The sequence below is a fragment of the Protopterus annectens genome, chromosome 13.part0 (genome assembly GCF_019279795.1).
Source record: "Protopterus annectens isolate FY-2018-M chromosome 13.part0, PAN1.0, whole genome shotgun sequence".
In the NCBI taxonomy this organism is placed as follows: Eukaryota; Metazoa; Chordata; order Ceratodontiformes; family Protopteridae; genus Protopterus; species Protopterus annectens.
The window spans coordinates 115,182,598-115,205,906 of record NC_056747.1 but is presented as its reverse complement, the minus strand read 5'-3'; the positions used below and the strand labels follow the sequence as shown (position 1 = coordinate 115,205,906).

Genomic DNA, 23,309 nt, shown 5'->3' with positions numbered 1-23,309 from the left:
GCTTGTAAAGCTGATGGTTTCCATTTTCAAAACAAAAAGACATCTAGAACTAAGTTTATCCAGTGTTTTCTTCTTATTCCTCTTCTTTTTGCAGTTCACCCCCCCCCCCACCAGTGATATAATCACATGGCAGAACTGGCATAGCATGCATGCACTTGTCCACATGCCTCTAACAAGTCTGTCACATCCAGCCCATCTTCATTTTATGTTTAGTGCTGCCACACTTCAACCTTCAACAGGTAGCAGTGAAATACCAAATGCCATTTCATTATCTGCATTCTTCCCTACCGGGGAGAGGAGAGCATTTTTATTTATTTATTTGACATTTGTTAACCGGGTTGGTCCAGCTGGGCATGAGCCCGTTTTCAGTGGAGAACTGAGGAAAAAAGCTCCAATTGCAAAAACAATTAGGATAACATACGTAACAAAGCATAGAAAGTACCATAACCAATTATAACTCCATAACATATTAATACAAAATATGACTCAAACGTATTCAAATTACAGCAAGAGGGTTTTCTCAAAGAAATGAGTATATGAACCCCTAATGTTTTTTTTTATGTACAAAAAGCAAGTTATATGCAAGTGATGAAATAAGAGATATATAAGTGAATCAGAATTTATTGCATAGGCTTTGTAGGAAGGTATAGGTGCTTTCAGGAGTTCAGAGGAAAGGCGCACCATTTGTATAAAGGGATTCTGTCCTTTCTACCCAGTTTGGCACTTTATAAAGCTGGAGCTGTCACTGGTGTCCAGTTTGAGAGTCCTCTGAGTATTTGAGACTTACTGTCTTGTGGTGGCACTCTTTCTTTATACAGTTTATCAAAAATGATGAACTAAGGTTAGAGATGCTCTCAGTAGTATGACCACTGTTTCCTAGATGATGCCCCCAAGGTATGTGAAAAGACCAGCAATCACCATGGAAATGAACCAGACAGAGCTTTTACCAGTGCATGCCGAGACTTGCTCCCTTCAAGGAGATAAATGATTTATCTTTTAAGAAGCACCAATGGACATGTTCTGTCCACTTTGTACAGAGCTACAGAATACAAATAAAGAACTGTTCCACTTTTCCATGGTGTTGCTGTTTATTTTCTGTATGGCTATTAGTGATAAACCAAAACAAATAATTTGAAGATACAATTTACTGATGGATGAGCAGAACCTCCCTCATCATTTGCTGCTGATTCATATGTAGTACATCAAGCTAACCACCCCGGAGAGAGAGTGGGGGGTATCCTCAGAGTGTATATAGCCATCTCCACCAGGAGAAAAATGCATTAGCTTTTAATTTGGTCTTTAACAGTAAAAAAATAGTGGTTTATTTTTCTTTATATATTTATTTTTTAACAATGGTCAATGAATCTACAAAACCTACACAAGGCTGTGTGAATGCATTGCTTCCAACAACTAAGTTTACGTTCTTTTCTGGTTGTAGCCTTGCCAGTTATTTAATACTTAACTACTGACTGTGCATTTTATTTTCGTATAAAATGTATATAATGGTGGTCACAAACAAGTGTAGTGAAGAACAGAAGAAGCACATCATTCATTATGTTACTGTATTCATATCAGAAGATAAATGTGTAAACTTACAATAAAGAGGGGGGAGCTATGCATTAAACTTGTCACCTACCCATCAGTGGGAGATGTGTACACAGTGGAAGTTGCACAGGTTGAGTTTGCCTGTTATAGTTTGCAAATTGTCATTGTATTGAGAAATCATGTTGGTTATCTGTAGTTTGCTATGAAAGATGTGTATTTTATGTTTTGTTGAATTGGATTTGTTTTTGTTTCCCTCAGATTTGGGAGGCCCGTACCTGTATAAAGAAGATGATGAACGTGAAAAAGCTGCTTATGTTGTCGATACCCCATATGGATTTCAACTGGACTTGGATTTTCTGAAGTATGTTGATGAGATTCAAAGTGGACAAACACTGAAGAAAGTTCCAGTTCATCGGAAGTCAAAATCACCCAGGCATACATCTAATCTGAAAAGTCCCTCTAGTAATGCTACTTTATGGACTTCCACAGAATCTCTGTCATCCACAACTAGTGAAGATGGTAAAGGTTTATCTGTGTTTTTACCTAGGACTCATTCAAGCTCTTCAGAAACAAGAGAGTGCACAAGCACTCGGGTGTCAAATTCTGTATCCCCAACTCCTGTTATCAGCCTTCTCCCCCCACCTTCTCCAAAGACTGTAGTACGAAACCTCCGTGTTGAAAAAACATTGTTGGAGACAAGTAAGAGACTTGAGGAAGAGCAGCTGAATCTGCAAACTCTAGGAGATGATCAGAGACCTAGGATACCCAGCAGTGGCTCCAAAGTCGATGGAGTAATGTCCACTACCATAAGTCAGTTGCCCACTACTTCACATCATAATGGAAATGGGGAAAGTCCAGCCTTGTGTAGTCCATCTTGCACAAGTTCTATTAAAATGAGCCCTTTAAACTCTGGGAGAAGCACTCCCGTCATGAACATTCCTCCCGTGCATCTGCAGAATGTCCGTGAACAAATGGCAGCAGCTCTGAAACGACTCAAGGAACTAGAGGAACAAGTAAAGTTGATTCCTACTTTGGAAACAAAAGTATCAACACTGCAACAAGAGAAGGAGAAACTTGAATCAGCATTAAAGAAAAGAAGGCCCTCTGGTCCTAGTGACATTTTATGCCAGCAGGTGTCTTCCAGTGTAGGGCCTTCTACAGACCAGGACAAAACTGTAAAAAAGTCAGACTGCCATGTTGATTTGGACACAGAGACTGATGGCTTCAAATTCAGAACAAGTAAAATTGTAGAACTTAGAAGGTTGACTGAGAAATTGTCATCAGAAAGGAATGGAAAATTGGACAAAAGCACTTCTGTGCAGGTGGCCGAAGCTCCACTGAAGGTGGTAGAAGAAGAGGTAGTATACAAAACTGTTGGTGTAGGAGAAGATCTCAACATGGACGATGCTGTCTTCTACTACAAATCACAGAGACCAGTGAAGGATGCATCAGTTGGCCTAGAAAATGAAACGAAGAACGTTGGCTGTTGGGTAATGGAGTCCTTATTAGGGTTAAGTAGTGATGCTGAAAAGGAAATTGAGCTTTTGCAGTATACAATCGGTCATCAGAAGGACAGCATTGCCATGCTTGAAGGGCATTTAAAAGATGCAACCGATGAGCTTGAAACACTGAGAGTGGAGGTTTGTTTGAGAAGGCCGAAACAAACACTCGACAAAAGTATCCTCACACAGCCAGTGGGTAACAATGTGTCTGTGTCTGCTGTTGTTGAGGTCAGGGACAAAGCGGTAGGTAGCCATTTCGAAATAGTAGATAAAGGTGTTGATTGCACACCACAGATGTCCAGCAGGGCAGTTGGCTGTGAGTACAACACTAAGGACATTTGTGTTGGTCCAGACTCAAAAATAGGACTTCAGGAAAAAGCCATTCAAACTGATACAGAAAACAGTAAACCAGCACGTTCTCTTAAACTCTCTTTGTGCGACACCACTTTGGGAAATCGCTCTAAGCAGGAAGGAGGTGATGCATCACATATTTGCAGGGAAGTAAACCCATCAGAAAAACAAGTCATCATCAGTAATAAACAGGTTGTTGGTCAGACATGCTTGAAAACTGAAAGATGTGTGACAGAAAAGACAATAAATGTTGTTAGTACCTCATCTGCAAGTGTCACAGAGCACTGCTTGGCCTTAAAAAATGCAAGCAAAACCTCAGCAAAAGGTTCTAGCAGAAAGGAAGATGACGATAAGGAAGCGAGTGAAAAAGCGCCAACTTGTTCCCAGAATGGTAAGTATATCGATTGCCAGTGCATTGTTTTTCAGGAGTGTCACTGAATTAAAACTCATAGTGGTAGTTTACTTAGTGAAAAATAAAATGGCTGAAAACCTGGAGAATTTCACTTGTTTTGTGAAGAGCATTGATCGTGTTTTGTCACTTCATGGTCATTCCCATTTCAGTGAAATGTTCTTAACTTCACAGTAAGTGATGCAGAATTTGTGACTATCCATTTAGGTAAACATGAGAACATGATTAATGCAGAGATGATTTTGGCAGTACGTGTTACGCACCAATCCATGAACCCATTGCTGTCAACTCACATGACTCCTGTAGCAACCCTTTGAACAGCCAACAGACAATCCACAAGAGTTTACTAGGCAAAAAGATTGCTAGCATGCATACACTTAAGGGTGTGTGCATGTGTGTGCACTTTTTTAACCATAAAACATCTGCTAGAAACAACGGCCTAGTTTTATGGAGAGCTATAAGGAAGCATAAATGACCTACATACATCAGACAGGATGGGGTTGAGCACTATTTGGGAATCTAACTCTGAACCTGATTATTGCATTGTATTTCTTCGTAGTACAGCTCTGAAGCCCCACATACTGTTCTGCTCCTTTCATACACTATTTAGGGGGGGGGGGGTGTTGTGTTTCATGTCTCTGACTGGGTTTACAGGATTTTGAGACTAGGTTAATATTGACACGTTGGTAGTTATAAGGTTGTTTTATTAGCTGTGTAGGTATGTTTCCAGGTTGTAGGAAATGCGTTCTTTGGCGTTGCCAGCCAAAGTGTCACAGACCCTTTTGAGGTGTAGGTTGGTAAATGGACTCTTTTTGTATAAGGACTATTTATGAAGTGGGTCTAGCTGCCCCCACAGTATGATTTGTGAAGTATGAACATATACAGCACACTGGATGTTCTTCGTTCCACATTGCTGCAGTCCTTACTATTGGGTAGTCCGCTGTCCAGTCGGCCCGAATACCAGAGTATATGGCTGACGTCGGTCAGGGCGCATTAGACTGACGTCAGTACGTCAGGGTACTAATGCGCATGACCGACGTCATATCCCCAGTCTTTTTTGCCGCATGGTCCGATGCAGAAGCAGTTTTGCGAGTGCAGGTTGGCGTTCTGAAATATTTCCGAAACCGGAGTTTCAGACCGAATCAGAGTTGGCTAAGTACCCCGTTGGGGAACATTTTGGTTTTTTCTTGCCTCAGTATTTAACCGGATGTCAGAAAAAGTGAATAACTGTATTTCTTGTGGGAAACAGATACCTCATAGGGATTACCATACCTTGTGTATACCTTGTTTAGGGCCTGAGCACGACGTTGTTGGATGCCGCTCTTGTGCTAGGTTTAACAAACGCACTATTAAGAGGAGGTTAGACTGTGCCAGGTTAGTGTTTGGGAAGCGTTGCAATTATAAAATGCCGTCGGATGCTCCGACGCCCGCTTCGGCCAAGAAGCGCAAGGACAAAACAGCGAAGCCTAGGGTTGATGAACCGGCAGTCCCGGACGCCGGTTCTTTAGAAGGCTCAGTGGAGCCAGAGGTTTTGCCAGGAGTTTCTATGGAGTCTCAGGCAGAAACTTTACTGTTACAGGATGTGCCTTCTCAGGAGGTAGGCCAGGCTGAGGGGCTTCTCAGGTAACTGTTCTTCCCTCTCTTCCCAAGGTAGTTAGAGCCTCTCCTTCTGTTGCCAAAACTTCTTTGAGAGGTAGGCCAAGTTCAGCTTCAGTGGGGGCTTCTCCTAGCATTTCGGGTTCTGTACCTAAGAAACATATGCTTAAAATGGCAGAAGATTTGATTACTATGATTAGAGGTTCTATGCCCCCTCCTGATAAGAGGCCTAGGGTGGAACCGGAGTTTGATAGTTTTGAACAGTGTTCAGAGGCTTCTGAGTCTTCTGCGGAAGATTTGCAGGAGTATCCTCCTTATTCTGATTCTGATGTGGATGATTCCACTCCTACAGCTTCTCCTCCTGAGGAATTTCTCATTTTCAGAGACTCTGCATTCCATGAGGGAGCACTTTAAATGGGAAGGCCAGGATTACTCTGATTCCAGGAAAAGGCTTAGGGAATTCTTGTTTTTACCCCAGCATAGGCCCTTAGCTATACCTCCTGTGTTGAATGTGGTGGAAGATGTTTTTGCAGAGGCTTCCCTGAACCCTGACTCTTTGCCTCCTGCTCCTGTTAAGCCTGATAGGTACTATAGGGTGCCCGAAGCTCATAAGTATTTGTTTAAGAGTCCTAGGGCGGACCCAGAAACTGTTTCTCAGGGGCCTAAAGGTGTTAAGGCCTCTGTGGTTAAAAATCCTGTTCCCACTGATAAAGAGGCAAGGGCTTTGGATAGGTGGGGAAAGAAAGTGTATACTTCTTCCACTCTAGCCATGAGAGCGTTGAATTGTCAGTTTCATATGCTAAAATATCAAAATTTTCTCCTTTCACAATTGAAATCTAAGGTGGATGCTTTGGCGGAAGGTATTGAATGTAAAGAGTTGCTGGATTTAGTTCATGTGTCTGAACAAGTGGGTAAGCATTCTTTGCAATGTGGTTTTGATGCTGTACAGGCCTCCTCGAGGGTGGCTGCCACTAGTTCTGTTCTTCGCAGGCATGCCTGGTTGAGGGATCAGAATTTAGCTGAGCATGTTAAGACAAGGATTTTGGATGCTCCTTTACAGTCTGATGTGTTGTTTGGTTCGCCTGTGGAAGCAGTTTTAAAGAAAATGGAGGACAAAGCTAAGTCTATGCAAACTGTTAAAGATTTTTGCAGGTGCAGCCACCAAGTTTAGTAGAAATTGGCCTTCTAAGGGGTGGACATATCCTGCTTATGATTCCCAGTCTAGGGGTAGGTCTAGACGTGGTAGGGGCAGAGCTCAAGGTTCTTTTAGGCCTAGAACAGGGAGTTCACCTGCTCAGACTTCTGGTGAGGGCAGGGGTCAGTCCTTTCGTAAACAGACCCAATGACCTGCCTTTTCAGCTGCCAGTAGATTCTCGTCTGGCAGCTCCTTTGGGAGGAAGACTGTCTCTTTTCAAAGAAAATTGGGATTTAATTACTCAAGACAGATGGGTGTTGGATATCATTCACCACGGTTACAGGTTTTATTTCCATACATTGCCCCCTTTCAGAGGCATGCCAGACGTTCCTCCTCCACAAAGAAAAGAGGCTCACAAGCAAATTTCTCAGTTACTCCAGATGGGGGCCATTCAGCCAGTCCCTGTATCAGAAAGGGGCCTAGGATTTTATTCTCGCCTGTTCCTAGTACCAAAGAAGGGGAACACGTGGAGACCAATTTTGGATTTATCTCTCCTCAACACTTATCTGGACATTCCCAAGTTCAAGATGTTGACGTTACAACAGCTTTTACCTCTGCTGGGCAAAGATCACTGGATGGTAACTTTAGATCTCAAGGAAGCTTACCTTCATGTGCCTATAAGGCTAAGTTGCAGGAAGTATCTGCGTTTCGAGCTGGAAATTCTCATTATCAGTTCTCTGCATTGCCCTTTGGCTTATCTACTGCCCAGAGTATTCACAAAGGTTCTGGCTCCAGTGATAGCTTACTTCAGGCTAAAAGGAATTCAAATCTATCCTTACTTGGACGACTGCCTGATTCTGGCTCAAGAAAAGGAAGACCTTCTACAGCATCTGGAATATGTTATAGCAGTGCTAAGATGCCTAGGGTATTCTGTGAACGAAATAAAGTCCAGTCTAGTACCCTCTCAAGACATGTGCTTTCTGGGTGTGAGACTGAATACAGCAGCCCAGATGGCCTTTTTAACCCCGGACAAACAAAAGAGTCTATCACTTTACTTCCATCAACTATCTCATCAGTCCGTGCTGACTGCAAGGACAGTCCTTCAAGCATTAGGGTTCATGGCATCTTGTATTCTGGTGCTTCCCAATGCCAAACTGCATATGAGGAAGCTACAATGGTATCTCAAAAATGTATGGACACAGCACTGCCAGGATTTGGACACTGTCATTCAAATAATACCTTGCCTTCAAAAAGAATTTTTGTGGTGGGCTCAGGAATGTCACCTAAACAAGGGACTCTCTGTGACCCGGCCAGAGGCGAGTCAGATTTTAACGACAGATGCCTCGGACATTGGGGAGCTCATCTAAATGGAAAGTGGATACAAGACAAGTGGCCTGCCAGACTACAGCATCTACATATCAACATGAAGGAGATGTTAGCAGTCCAGTTTGCATTAATGGCTTTCAAGGAGTTACTTCTTCCAGGGCAGGTGTTGATTCTAACAGACAACACAACTGTCATGTGGTACATCAACAAGCAAGGGGGAACACATTCTTATCCTCTATGCAGGCAAGCAATGATTTTATGGGAGACTGCGCTAAGCTTGCAACTAACTCTTCAGGCAAGGTTTCTGCCAGGAGCACAGAACTCCTTAGCAGATGTATTAAGCAGACAAATCATGGATCCCCACGAGTGGAAACTGGATCTTCATGTATTTCAGAAATTGACAGTGTCATGGGGAACTCCAGACATAGATCTGTTCGCTTCTCCACTAAACCATCAGCTGCCAAAGTTTTGCACAAAGAGGTTTCATCACACAGCTTGGAAAGTGGATGCTCTGTCTTTCAGTTGGAAAAACCTTCATGTGTATGCCTTTCCACCTCTGCCTCTTCTTCCAAAGGTGCTATTAAAAGTCAGACAAGACAAGCCAAGGATGATTTTGATAGCTCCAGATTGGCCTCGGCAACACTGGTACCCACTACTAAGGAGTCTGGTAAGGAAGCCTCCATGGCCTTTACCTTTGATTCCTCATCTGTTATCTCAGAAGGACGGTCATCTGCTCAATGTCAAGCTTCACTCTCTTCATCTAACAGCCTGGCATATTCTGTGTTGAAACACAGCAGGTCTCAACTTCCTCAACAAGTTTTAAATGTGATTATGGAAGCTAGAAGACCTAGTACAAGGAAAGTGTACGCAGAAAAATGGAAGAGATTTTTATTTTGGAGTACAGCAAAGAATTTGGAGATTTCTGAGCCTAATTTGAGTGTGGCTCTTCAATATCTTACTGAGTTATTGGACAAAGGTTTGTCCTTCTCTTCCATTAAGATTCATGCTGCAGCAATTTCAGCTCACTATGATTGTGACCCACCATTGTTTTCGCATCCTTTGTTCAAGCAGTTTCTTAGAGGGGCAAAGAATATAAGACCCCACGAGAGCTCCTACTCCTGCTTGGGATCTCAATTTTGTGTTGGAAAAACTTACTCTACAACCTTTTGAGCCTGCGGCTACTGCTGAATTGAAATACTTGTCATGGAAGACTGCTTTTCTGTTGGCTATTACTTCTGCAAGAAGGGTGTCTGAGTTGCAGGCCCTTATGGCAGTAGAGCCCTTTTGATTTTCCATAAGGATAGGGTATCATTACGCACTAATCCTTCCTTTATGCCTAAGGTGGTTTCTAGTGTGGCTTTAAACCAAACTATTCATTTGCCTACTTTTTATGCAGACCCCCAAAATAAAGGGGAAAAGATTTTGCACACTTTAGATGTACACAGGCAATTGCGTTATTATTTAAGCAGGACTAAGGATTTTAGGCAGTCTCAGCAGTTGTTTGTTTCTTTTGCTTTGAGTTCAAGAGGGCAAGCCTGTGTCAAAACAAACTATTTCTAGATGGATTGGGTTTTGCATTGCATTTTGTTATTCCCATCATGGCAAGGAGATTCCAGCTGGGATTAGGCCTCATTCCACTAGGGCTACTGCCACTTCAACAGCATTTCTAAGGGGTGGCAACTAAGGATATTTTGGAGGCAGCTACTTGGAGTTCAGTGCATACTTTCTCTAAGCATTATCACCTTCCTATCTACTCTAAGTCTAGGGCTGGTTTTGCCACAGCTGTTTTGCAAGGCCTGTTGTCAGCTCCTACTTCTTTATGATTTGCCAGCCTCCCTTACCTCTGCTTTGGGATTCTACCCAATAGTAAGGACTGCAGCAATGTGGAACGAAGAACATAGTACAGTTTTGTACCTACCATAAATGTAGATGTTCGAGGATCCACATTGCTGCAGTCCAATTTACCCTCCCTCCTTCCCTTCTCTGTTTAGGGGTGGTTGTGTAGGTGAGGTTATATGTTGATATTTTCGTATATTTTTGTATATATTGTACATATTTTTGGTGCAGGTATTTTGGGCCTTGTCTTTTTAGGGTCTTCTGACATCTGGGGCAAGAAAAGACTGAGGATATGACGTCGGTCATGCGCATTAGTACCCTGACGTACTGACGTCAGTCTAATGCGCCCTGACCGACGTCAGCCATATACTCTGGTATTCGGGCCGACTGGACAGCGGACTACCCAATAGTAAGGACTGCAGCAATGTGGATCCTCGAACATCTACATTTATGGTAGGTACAAAACTGTACTTTTATAATGTGAAATTCTGCTGAACAGGTCTTGATGAACCACCAAGAGGCGACTGTTCAGGAATCTCAGAATTCTCACATTGCTGCACAACTTACTGAAGTTGCAGTCACCAGCTTGGGAAGCTGCTGTATAATATGTACAAAATCATTTATCGCTGAATGCAGTACAGTACTTCGACTAGCTTGGTAAGAAGTGACTTACTGGGTTATCAGACATGACATCAAGCAGCAGGATAGAGATGCACCACATTTATTCCCTTTACACGATTAAATAAGATTGCTAGATAACTAACCTTTCTTGAGCAAAACATTTCCATTTTTATTTAATTTCCTTTCAATTTTCATTCCTTAAGTGTTTACTGGCTGAAGCATACTATATTGGCACTGTCCCTAGCTACTTTGTGTTCTCCGTCTCCCAGCAATGCACAACATCCAACCTGCCACCCACCTTGTGCTTTTTGTTGTGAAAGGTGCCAGCAACTAACACATCTGTCATTAGACTAGCTAAAGCTGGGCATTGTCTGAACTATAAATGATCAGTAAAAACTATGGACCAACGTCTGAACTATAAATGATCAATAAAATCTAAATGGACCAACACACAGCACCAGACTTTAAAAACTACAAAGTAAAACAAGAAGAGTAACACAGTGAATCAGACTTTGTTTTGTAGTATGTGAGTTTCTGAGAGCAATTCTAAAATGAAATGCGCATTTCCTCTAAGGAAACAGCATACAGGAAGTAAAGTTCATGCTACAGTAGAAGGAATATGAAAACATTCCTGTAAATTTTCCATATTCATTTTTATTTTCATGTGCATGTTTCACTTCAAGTAAAATGTTTTGATCAGTTGTCTTTGCAAACCCTTAGAATAAAGTCAACACACTCAGTACAATAAGTAACCAGATGAATCCAGTTTTGTGAGGTTCTGCAACGTACTGCAGGTATAATGTGCTGGTCCCACAGGAATTCACACTTTGAGTAATGTGAAGAAAATACAGAGGCCAGCAAACCTGTACGGCACTGAAACAGCTGGGTCTTTGCTGATGTATGCAGTGTTTAACTGCATTTGCTGATTAAGAGCAGGACCCAGCTGCTGGGTGTGGGAATCTTACAGAGGATGTGCTAAATGTATCGGGTTCCTTTACAGCTTGTTTTTGAGGTATCAGAAGTTGCTGCTGTGGATATTTTCACATCTTTTATTTTATAACTATTTCTTCAGTGTTTGAGTGCACACAAGCACTCATGCATTAACTGAGTTGACTCAAGCCCAGATGCAGATATCGGATGTTTCACACCAGGGTGCAGCTTATGCCAACATGTGTGCCCTCATCTGCAAAGGAAGGAACTCATTACTAATTCGAAAAGAAGGATTAGTAATGAATCAGAGTTATCTGTTAGTGGGAGGACTGGAGCTCACTCTGAAAGCATTAGCAGTGTGATAGGGAAGGTTTACATGATGCATATTCTTTTTTTTTCTGTTTCTGTTTTCGTGTGTGTTTGTGCACGAGTGTGATTGTGCGTGTGTGTATAGGTTTTTTTGGGTTTTTTTTCAAGCTGTTAGCTGAGTGCAGCAAAAAGTATGAATGTAAGTTTGTGCTCAAGTGGAGGAACCCCTTTTAGATTGTCACTTGAAGTGGTTGTGTCATCTTATAGTAGTGTTTGCAATATGAAATGGACCGCTCAACTGTCCCTATTTTGGAGGAATATTACTATTTTCAGGCCTGATTTAGGATGTCTTTGTCTATTTTCAGGCTTGATTTACCCCTTCACACGATTTTCTAAATCCCCCTCAGGACATGATTTTCGATGCTGTCTAATACACAGACAGCCACACTACATGACTAAGATACTAGTGGAAACAATTTAAAGAAAGAGGACACACATCTTACAACTCCTTTTCCCTTGAAGCAAAAATAAATAACCTTTTGTGGTAGAATTTTACAATACAGTTCATTAAATTCTACAGATTGTACACCAGTGGTGCACAACCTTTTTGTGGGGAGGGCCACTACACGAATTCTTAATGCATCTGCGGGCCACCTCAAAACATAGAAAGTTGTTACGAGTTAATAGGTACAGGTGACTGGCATTTTTACTTAGTCAATTTCACGTCTGCTGTCTTATTTTCTACATCAACTTTGCATTTAACTTTATTCTGGCTTGCAGCCATGACTTATTACAAACTCTTGTAGAAAGTTACTACTGTTTACAGACTATAAATTCTAAACAATAAAGAATAGTTACTTCCCCGGCTAAAATTAGAGGTATGCGCAACTGCAGTCAGTTAGGTAAGTAATCACATGCTGGAAAGTTTGCATGACTGGAGTAAAGCGTAGTATTTTTTTCACTTTTTTTTTATTTTTTGGTTACTCTCTGGGAGCCGGATGGCGTTTGGAGGGCCAGATTTGGCCCCCGGGCCAGACGTTGTGCACCACTGTTTTACACTGTCAATTTGATAATGTATTTATATTTTTCTATAATTTTCTCACTCCTGTCATTTAAACTGGAAGTGGGAAGCCTTGTTTGGTATTCAAATTTTATGCTAATTCTATGTACAGATCTTTAGCGGGAGGTTTCTTTTCAAGGGCTTTTGCTCCTGTTATCAGTGTCTGCAGGTTGAGAGGTATGATGGGGGTAATTTCCTGCAAAGCTTGGTAAAAATTACTGAAGTGGCCTCTAAAATCTTGTGACACAGCTGAAATAATTACTGTAAATATTGTTTACCCAGAGGTCTTAAATGCAATTTTTGCTAAAGTAACCTAAGTAGAGACTGCAGTACACATCCAGGTATGCAAAGTGACAGTTTGAGAATATCACCAAGAAATTTCTAAACTGCAGACAAGTGAAGGATTTTAAGACCAATCAGCATTTGAATATAGTTAATTGAAACAGAGCTAATCAATGTCAAGACTGTTGTTTGATTTTTTGAGAAAGTGCTTCCACAGGCTGAGCCGTACTGTACATCCTTTTAATCAAGAGGGCACACAGAGCTCCAAAACTCACATTCAGACAGAAAGATTCTCCACTGGTTTTCAAGTGCTGAAGTTTGATAAGGAGAGAATATCAAGAGCAGTTAACAAAAAAACAATCTGTAGAGGGTGCAGGGTCATCACTTCTAGGACTGGTGCACCATGGCAGAGCAGAGAATATGCAGAGGCTCACAAACTGTGCCATAATAATACCACCACATCTGTCTTAAAGTATCCAATAGAGTGAAGCCGAACGTGAATAATGTTCTCACCATGCTAGGGGGCACTCTTTAATTTTCACGGCCCTTCTGTGAATTGAAGCGGTGGTAAATGAAGAAAAACCTCTAGGATTGGGACACATCTGAGTCATTTTTATTTGCTCCTCACAGTGACCATCAGATGCCTCCAGGACCTCATTCTAACAAATCCCCAGGGACAGTGAGGAGCGTGGCATCTGGCCAAGTGTCATATTGCTGCTGAAGAGTATCTTACAATGTCCTACTTCCTCTTCCTCTTTGCATGCACCTGTACATGCAGGGTCAGCCATGAATTGAAATGTCTAATTTCTGTGGCAGCTCAGCCAATGTCCTCACCACCCTATGGACAGTGCCCTCAGCACATCCCTAGCCTCCACTAGTCACAAACCATGAGGTGCATGAGAGTGCAGCCCCTCCCCCAGGATGGATATGCTCATCCTCACATCTAAGCTGCTTATTGAAGCCTGTTGACATGTTTATCCTTCAGTGCTGTGACACTGGCTTACAGCTAAGTAAGATGTTCTTCATTCCACATTGCTGCAGTCCTAACTATTGGGTAGTCCGCTGTCCAGTCGGCCCGAATACCAAAGTATATGGCTGACGTCGGTCAGGGCGCATTAGACTGACGTCAGTACGTCAGGGTACTAATGCGCATGACCGACGTCATATCCCCAGTCTTTTTTGCTGCATGGTCCGATGCAGAAGCAATTTTGCGAGTGCAGGTTGGCGTTCTGAAAGTTTCTGAAGTCAGAGTTTCAGACCGAATCAAAGTTGGCTAAGTACCCGTTGGGAATATTTTGGTTTTTTTCTTGCCTCAGTATTTAACCGGATGTCAGAAAAAGTGAATAACTGTATTTCTTGTGGGAAACAGATACCTCATAGGGATTACCATACTTTGTGTATTCCTTGTTTAGGGCCTGAGCACGACGTTGTTGGATGCCGCTCTTGTGCTAGATTTAACAAACGCACTATTAAGAGAAGGTTAGACTGTGCCAGGTTAGTTTTTGGGAAGCGTTGTAATTATAAAATGCCGTCGGATGCTCCGCCCGCTTCGGGCAAAAAGCGCAAGGATAAAGCAGCAAAGCCTAGAGTGGAAGAACCGGCAGTCCCTGACGCCGGTTCTTTAGAAGGCTCAGTGGAGCCGGAGGTTCTGCCAGGTGTTTCTTTGGAGTCTCAGGGAGAGACTTTATTGTTACAGGATGTATCCTCTCAGGAAGTAGGCCAGGCTGAGGGGCTTCTCAGGTGGCTGTTCTTCCCACTCTTTCTAAGGTGGTTAGAGCCTCCCCTCGTGTTTCCAAGGCTTCTTTGAGAGGCAGGCCAAGTGTAGCTTCAGTGGGGGTTTCTCCTAGTGCTTCAGGTTCTTTGCCTAAGAAACATATGCTTAAAATGGCAGAGGATTTGATTACTATGATTAGAGGTTCTATGCCCCCTCCTGATAAGAGGCCTAGGGTGGAACCTGAGTTTGAGAGTTTTGAGCACTGTTCGAGGCTTCTGAGTCTTGGCTGAAGACTTGCAGGAGTATCCTCCTTATTCTGATTCTGATGTGGATGATTCTACTCCATCAGCTTCTCCTCCTGAGGACTTTTCTTTTTCAGAGACCCTGCATTCCATGAGGGAGCATTTTAAATGGGAAGGTCAGGATTTCTCTGATTCCAGGAAGAGGCTTAGGGAATTCTTGTTTTTACCCCAGCATAGGCCTTTAGCTATACCTCCTGTTCTGAATGTGGTGGAAGATGTTTTTGCAGAGGCTTCCTGAATCCTGATTCTTTGCCTCCTGCCCCAGTTAAACCGGATAGGTACTATAGGGTGCCTGAAGCTCATAAGTATCTTTTAAGAGTCCTAGGGCAGACCCGAAACTGTCTCTCAGGGGCCTAAAGGGGTGAAGGCCTCTGTTGTTAAAAATCCTGTTCCTCCTGATAAAGAGGCAAGGGCTTTGGATAGATGGGGAAAGAAAGTGTATACTTCTTCCACTTTAGCCATGAGGGCGTTGAATTGTCAGTTTCACATGTTAAAATATCAGAATTACCTTCTTTCACAATTGAAAGCTAAGGTGGATGCTCTGGCAGAAGGTATTGAGTGTAAAGAGTTACAGGATTTAGTTCATGTGTCTGAACAGGTGGGTAAACATTCCTTGCAGTGTGGTTTTGATGCTGTGCAGGCCTCCTCGAGGGTGGCTGCCACTGGTTCTGTTCTTCGTAGGCATGCCTGGTTGAGAGATCAGAATTTAGCTGAGCATGTTAAAACAAGGATTTTGGATGCTCCTTTGCAGTCTGATGTGTTTGGTTCGCCTGTGGAAGCAGTTTTAAAGAAAATGGAGGACAAGGCTAAGTCTATGCAAACTGTTAAGGATTTTTTGCAGGTGCAGCCTCCGAAGTTTAGTAGAAATTGACCTACTAAGGGATGGACTTATCCTGCTTATGATTCCCAGTCTAGGGGTAGGTCTAGACGTGGTAGGGGCAGAGCTCAGGGTTCTTTTAGGCCTAGGACAGGGAGTTCCCCTGCTCAGACTTCTGGTGAGGGCAGGGGTCAGTCCTTTCGTAAGCAGACCCAATGACCTGCCTTTTCAGCTGCCAGTACATTCTCGCCTGGCAGCACCTTTGGGAGGAAGGCTGTCTCTTTTCAAAGAAAATTGGGATTTAATTACCCAAGACAGATGGGTTCTGGATATTATTCACCACGGTTACAGGTTTTATTTCCATACCTTGCCTCTTTTCAAAGGCATGCCAGACATTCCTCCTCTTCAAAGAACAGAGGCTCACAAGCAAATTTCTCTGTTGCTCCAAATAGGGGCCATTCAGTCAGTTCCTGTGCCAGAAAGGGGCCTAGGATTTTATTCTCGCCTGTTCCTAGTACCAAAGAAGGGGAACACGTGGAGACCAATTCTGGATTTATCTATCCTCAACACTTATCTGGACATTCCCAAGTTCAAAATGTTGACGTTACAACAGCTTTTACCTCTACTGGGCAAAGATCACTGGATGGTAACTTTGGATCTCAAGGAAGCTTACCTTCATGTGCCAATAAGACTAAGTTGCAGGAAGTATCTGCGTTTTCGAGCTGGAAATTCTCATTATCAGTTCTCTGCATTGCCCTTTGGCTTATCTACTGCGCCCAGAGTATTCACAAAGGTTCTGGCTCCAGTGATAGCTTACTTCAGGCTAAAAGGAATTCAAATCTATCCTTACTTGGGCGACTGCCTGATTCTGGCTCAAGAAAAGGAAGACCTTCTACAGCATCTGGAATATGTCATAGCAGTGCTAAGATGCCTAGGGTATTCTGTGAACGAAATAAAGTCCAGTCTAGTACCCTCTCAAGACATGTGCTTTCTGGGTGTGAGACTGAATACAGCAGCCCAGATGGCCTTTTTAACCCCGGACAAACAAAAGAATCTTTCCAGTTACTTCCATCAACTATCTCTTCAGTCCGGGCTGACTGCAAGGACAGTCCTTCAAGCCTTAGGGTTCATGGCATCTTGTATTCTGGTACTTCCCAATGCCAAACTGCATATGAGGAAGCTACAATGGTATCTCAAAAATCTGTGGACACAGCACTGCCAGGATTTGGACACTGTCATTCAAATAATACCTTGCATTCAAAAGGAATTTTTGTGGTGGGCTCAGGAATGTCACCTAAACAAGGGACTCTCTGTGACCCGGCCAGAGGCAAGTCAGATTCTAACGACAGATGCCTCAGATATTGCTTGGGAGCTCATCTAAATGGAAAGTGGATACAAGACAAGTGGCCTGCCAGACTACAGCATCTACATATCAACATGAAAGAGATGTTAGCAGTCCAGTTTGCATTAATTGCTTTCAAGGAGTTACTTCTTCCAGGGCAGGTGTTGATTCTAACAGACAACACAACTGTCATGTGGTACATCAACAAACAAGGGGGAACACATTCTTACCCATTGTGCAGACAAGCAATGATTTTATGGGAGACTGCGCTCAGTCTGCAACTAACTCTTCGGGCAAGGTTTCTGCCGGGAGCACAGAACTCCTTAGCAGATGTGTTAAGCAGACAAATCATGGATCCCCACGAGTGGAAACTGGATCTTCATGTATTTCAAAAATTGACAGTGTCATGGGGAACTCCAGACATAGATCTGTTCACTTCTCCACTAAACCACCAGCTGCCAAAGTTTTGCACGAAGGGATTTCATCACACAGCTTGGAAAGTGGATGCTCTTTCTTTCAGTTGGAAAAATCTTCATGTGTATGCTTTTCCACCTCTGCCTCTTCTTCCAAAGGTGCTTCTAAAGGTCAGACAAGACAAGCCAAGGATGATTTTAATAGCTCCAGATTGGCCTCGGCAGCACTGGTACCCATTACTGAGGAGTCTGGTAAGGAAGCCTCCATGGCCTTTACCCTTGATTCCACACCTGTTGTCTCAGAGGGACGGTCATCTGCTCAATGTCAAGCTTCACTCTCTACATCTAACAGCCTGGCATATTCTGTTTTGAAAGACAGCAGGTCTCAGCTTCCTCAACAAGTTTTAAATGTGATTATGGAAGCCAGAAGACCTAGTACAAGGAAAGTGTATGCAGAAAAATGGAAGAGATTTTTATTTTGGACTGCAGCAAAGAATTTGGAGATTTCTGAGCCTAATTTGAGTGTGGCTCTTCAATATCTTACTGAGTTATTGGACAAAGGTTTGTCTTTCTCTTCTATTAAGATTCATGCTGCAGCAATTTCAGCTCACTATGATTGTGACCCACCATTGTTTTCACATCCTTTGTTCAAGCAATTTCTTAGAGGGGCAAAGAATATAAGACCCCCACGTAGAGCTCCTACTCCTGCTTGGGACCTCAATTTTGTGTTGGAGAAACTTACTCTACAACCTTTTGAGCCTGCGGCTACTGCTGAACTGAAATACTTGTCATGGAAGACTGCTTTTTTGTTGGCCATTACCTCTGCTAGAAGGGTTTCTGAGTTGCAGGCCCTTATGGCGGTTGAGCCTTTTTTGATTTTTCATAAGGATAGGGTATCATTACGTACTAATCCTTCCTTTATGCCTAAAGTGGTTTCTAGTGTGGCTTTAAACCAAACTGTTCATTTGCCTACTTTTTATGCAGATCCCCAAAATAAAGGGGAAAAGATTTTGCACAGCTTAGATGTACACAGGCAATTGCGTTATTATTTAAGCAGGACTAAGGATTTTAGGCAGTCTCAGCAGTTGTTTGTTTCTTTTGCTTTAAGTTCACAGGGCAAGCCTGTGTCAAAACAAACTATTTCTAGGTGGATTGGGTTTTGCATTGCATTTTGTTATTCCCATCATGGCAAGGAGGTTCCAGCTGGGATTAGGCCTCATTCCACTAGGGCTACTGCCACTTCAACAGCATTTCTAAGGGGGGTGGCAACTAAGGATATTTTGGAGGCAGCTACTTGGAGTTCAGTGCATACTTTCTCTAAGCATTACCACCTTCCTCTCTACTCTAAGTCTAGGGCTGGTTTTGCCACAGCTATTTTGCAAGGCATGTTATCAGCTCCTGCTTCCTTATGATTTGCCAGCCTCCCTTACCTCTGCTTTGGGATTCTACCCAATAGTTAGGACTGCAGCAATGTGGAATGAAGAACATAGTACAGTTTTGTACCTACCATAAATGTAGATGTTCGAGGATCCACATTGCTGCAGTCCAATTTACCCTCCCTCCTGCCCCTCTGTGTTTAGGGGTGGTTCTGTAGGTGAGATTATATTCTGGTACCCTTGTATATATTGTACATATTTTTGGTGCAGGTATGTTTGGTATTTTTGGTTTTGGCCTTATCTTTTTTAGGGTCTTCTGACATCTGGGGCAAGAAAAGACTGAGGATATGACGTCGGTCATGCGCATTAGTACCCTGATGTACTGACGTCAGTCTAATGCGCCCTGACCGACGTCAGCCATATACTTTGGTATTCGGGCCGACTGGACAGCGGACTACCCAATAGTTAGGACTGCAGCAATGTGGATCCTCGAACATCTACATTTATGGTAGGTACAAAACTGTACTTTTGCAACTACTTGTTCTACTTCCTAGGCACCACACTCAAACAGCCCCAGTAATGCGGACAATGTAAACTCTTCTAGTGCGGCCCTGCCCGACACACCATGGATGTCCTCGGCCTGAAAATTTTCATTCCAACTGTACTGTTTCAGTTTAGGTATGAGGTACTTCCCGTGGAAGAGTGACTGAGAATGACCAGTATGGAGATTTTGGAAATGGGAGATACTACCTTGAAAGCCTTTTCAGTACACACTTTGGGAAAAATGTGTACAGGTATATGTGGTCCAATTGAAACATGCATGCCTCAAGCAGACTAGGTGAAATTAAGGCTCTACCCTAAACTTAAGTTGTCTCCCATTGTCAGCCTGCCCCCTTTTAATTTTATTTTACTTAAATTTAGTTTTCTGTCACGAGGTATGGTCCATCTGGCTGTTTCATACTAGCCCAAGGAATGCAAAACATTGAGCATTTGGAACAAGATTCAAGCTTATACAAACAATAAGCCTGTTTAGTCCGCCTTAATAGTAGTGCAACTCTGTGGATCCTGTGGTGACAAAGACAGGATGGAAATGTGTCCTTCTGCACAGCAGGCTAATGATAATGTACAGCTTTTTAACTTAGTATTGTTGTACACTTGGGAAGCATGTGTAGTCGTCCTACGATGATGGACTCACTGGTGTAGCCATTAACTGTGGAACAGCACCAGCATTTCTCAGTTTGTTTTAGGTATTGTCATTGCTATCGCTGCCAATGTTTACTGTGATCATCATCATCTTTCGGCTTTTCCCATTAGGGGTCGCCACAGCGGATCATCTCTTTCCATTTCTTCCTATCCTCTGCATCTTGCTCTGTCACACCAACCGCCTGCATGTCCTCTCTCACCACCACGTCCATAAACCTTATCTTAGGCCTTCCTCTTTTCCTCTTACCTGGCAGCTCCATCCTTAGCATCTTTTTCCCAATATACCCATCATCCCTCCTCAGCACATGTCCAAACCAACGCAATCTTGTCTCTCTTGTTTGGTCTCCAAACTGTCCAACATGAGCTGACCCTCTAATATACTGATTCCTAATCCTATCCATCCTAGTCACACCGAGTGCAAATCTTAACATCTTTAACTCTGCCACATCCAGCTCTGACTCCTGCCTTTTTGTCAGTGCCATTGTCTCCAACCCTACAACATAGCTGGTCTCACTACTGTCTTGTAGACCTTCCCTTTCACCCTTTCACTCTTACTGGTACCCGTCTGTCACAAATCACTCCTCACACTCTTCTCCACCCATTCCACCCTGCCTGTACTCTCTTCTTCACCTCTTTTCCACATTCACCATTACTCTGAACTGTTAATCCCAAGTACTTAAACTCGTCCACCTTTACCAACTCTACTCCCTGCATCCTCACCATTCCTCTACCCTCCCTCTCATTTGCACACATATATTCTGTCTTAGCCCTGCTGACCTTCATTCCTCTGCTCTCTAGAGCATATCTCCACCTCTCCAGAGTCTCCTCAACCTGATTCCTACTCTCACTACAGATCACAATGTCATCTGCAAACATCATAGTCCACGGGGCCTCCTGTCTGATCTCATCTGTCAACCTGTCCATCACCACTGCAAATAAGAAAGGACTCAGAGCTGATCCTTGATGTAATCCCACCGCCACCGGATCTGTCACTCCCACTGCAGTCCTCACCACTGTCACACTACCCTCGTACATATCCTGTACCACTCTTACATACTTCTCTGCCACTCCCGACTTCCTCATACAATACCACAACTCTTCTCTAGGCGTCCTGTCATATGCTTTCTCCAGGTCTACAAAGACACAATGCAACTCCTTCTGACCTTCTATGTATTTCTCCAATAACACTCTCAGAGCAACCATCACATCTGTAGTGCTCTTTCCTGGCACGAAACCATACTGCTGATCACTAATCATCACCTCCCTTCTTAACCTGGCTTCTACTACTCTCTCCCATAACTTCAAGCTGTGACTGATCAATTTTATCCCTCTGTAGTTACTGCAGCTCTGCACATCACCCTTATTCTTAAAGATAGGTACCAAAACACTTTCTCCACTCCTCGGGCATCCTCTGACTTTCTAAAATTGGTTAAATGTCTTTCTTTGAATGTTGGCATTTGAATAGCCTCATTAAAATGCACACAGTTCTAGGGAGTAATAAGTTAATGTGTTTCTTCAGGAACTAAAGGTCATACCCAGGCATGCTTATTGACTGGGGCCATGAAGCAGGAAGAACATGTTTAAAGTGTTCCACTTCCACAGCTAAGAGTCATTATGGTGTGGATAAATGCTAAACCAGGCACAAGGTAGACACGTTATGGTGTGGATAAATGCTAGACCAGGCACAAGGTGGACACGTTATGGTGTGGATAAATGCTAGACCAGGCACAAGGTGCACACGTTATGGTGTGGATAAATGCTAGACCAGGCACAAGGTGCACACGTTATGGTGTGGATAAATGCTAGACCAGGCACAAGGTGTGCACACATTATGGTGTGGATAAATGCTAGACCAGGCACAAGGTGCACACGTTATGGTGTGGATAAATGCTAGACCAGGCACAAGGTGCACACGTTATGGTGTGGATAAATGCTAGACCAGGCACAAGGTGCACAAGTTATGGTGTGGATAAATGCTAGACTAAGCACCAGGTAAAGTGCAAGATGGGCAAGCTGGTTGAATTTTGGTGAAATTTCCAACACCTACTAATTGAGCTATTGTAGGATCCATTTATGGCCTTAACAGAGATCCACATTTTCTTTGTTAAAGTTATGATATCGCAGGATGAGACACAGTTATGAGAGAACTACAATTCAGTCCTTAATTTGGTGTCCAAAATTCAAAGTAGAAACCCATTAGAAATCTCAGAAAACTTGCATCAGGGAATTTTGGACAAGTGGCTCATTTACCCGTGCATAACTTTGAATGTAAGTGATTCTTCCTCAGAGAACATATGCACACCTGTAAATTAGATTCTTGGCTAGCTTCTGATTCATTGCTATGCCCTAGAATCCATTTCCACAATTCACTGCCTCTTCATGGCTAACAAAGCTGTATTTGTTGAGGTTAGTTGCAGTTTGCGGATCACTTTTCAGTCTCTGTTACAGCTGACTCATTGTCTTCAGGACTGACCATCCATGACCTAAAGAGTGATCAAATGGTTCATTACTGGTGCTATTATATTTAGGCTTTATGCTGCCAATGATATGGTGGGAATCTTTCAAAATGTCCTTAATTTCAAGATACAAAGTTATTTTTGGAGAAAAGGAATGTGAAAATCTGGAAATGGAAAAGGAAGCTTGATGTGTGTGAGTTAATCTTCACTTTGCAGATAAGGAGACAGCAGTTGTTTGTATTGATGATATGGCTGAGGGCTTCACACATGAATATCTAACAGTGTGCTTCTTGGGTCCTAGGGAGAAAACCTGGGAGGATTCTAGCCATTAAAGGGGATGTATTTCGTAGTAATAAAGCAAGCTAAGAGGGTGAATCAGTTTTACCACTGGTAGCTCTGTTTCAGAGCCCACCGGTCCTTGAAAATATGCAAATATAGGTGCTGATTTTAGTGTCTACTTGAACCAGATACCCTTGGGAACATTGCTTGAACTTGGCTAGGCTTGTAATGGCCCTGGGGCCATTAGCTTAGTAACCTCCTATGGTCCTATAATGTTTATTGGTTAATAGATTACATGGAATGGCTCCTTAAAATAGTGTGGGGGGTTGATAAACTGTATCTATCTAGGCAGGTGATATGCTGTGGTATGTATTGTACATCTTCCCATGGCAGTAATATGCTGTCGTACGTATTGTACATCTACCAAGGCAGGTGTTTTGCTGTGGTACATATCGTTGTACATCATCCTGTGTAGGTGATGTGCTGTGGTATGTACTGTTGTACA

The 23,309-nt window shown here is 42.9% G+C and overlaps 1 protein-coding gene across 1 annotated transcript in view; it reads left to right on the top strand.

The window, feature by feature from the left end:
- KANK3 (KN motif and ankyrin repeat domains 3) overlaps window positions 1-23,309 on the top strand; it is a 274,252-nt gene that overhangs the window by 42,464 nt on the left and 208,479 nt on the right. Inside the window, exon 2 of the mRNA XM_044090687.1 lies at window positions 1,804-3,789. Coding sequence (XP_043946622.1) covers window positions 1,804-3,789 — 1,986 coding nt within the window. The remainder of the gene's footprint in view (window positions 1-1,803; window positions 3,790-23,309) is intronic.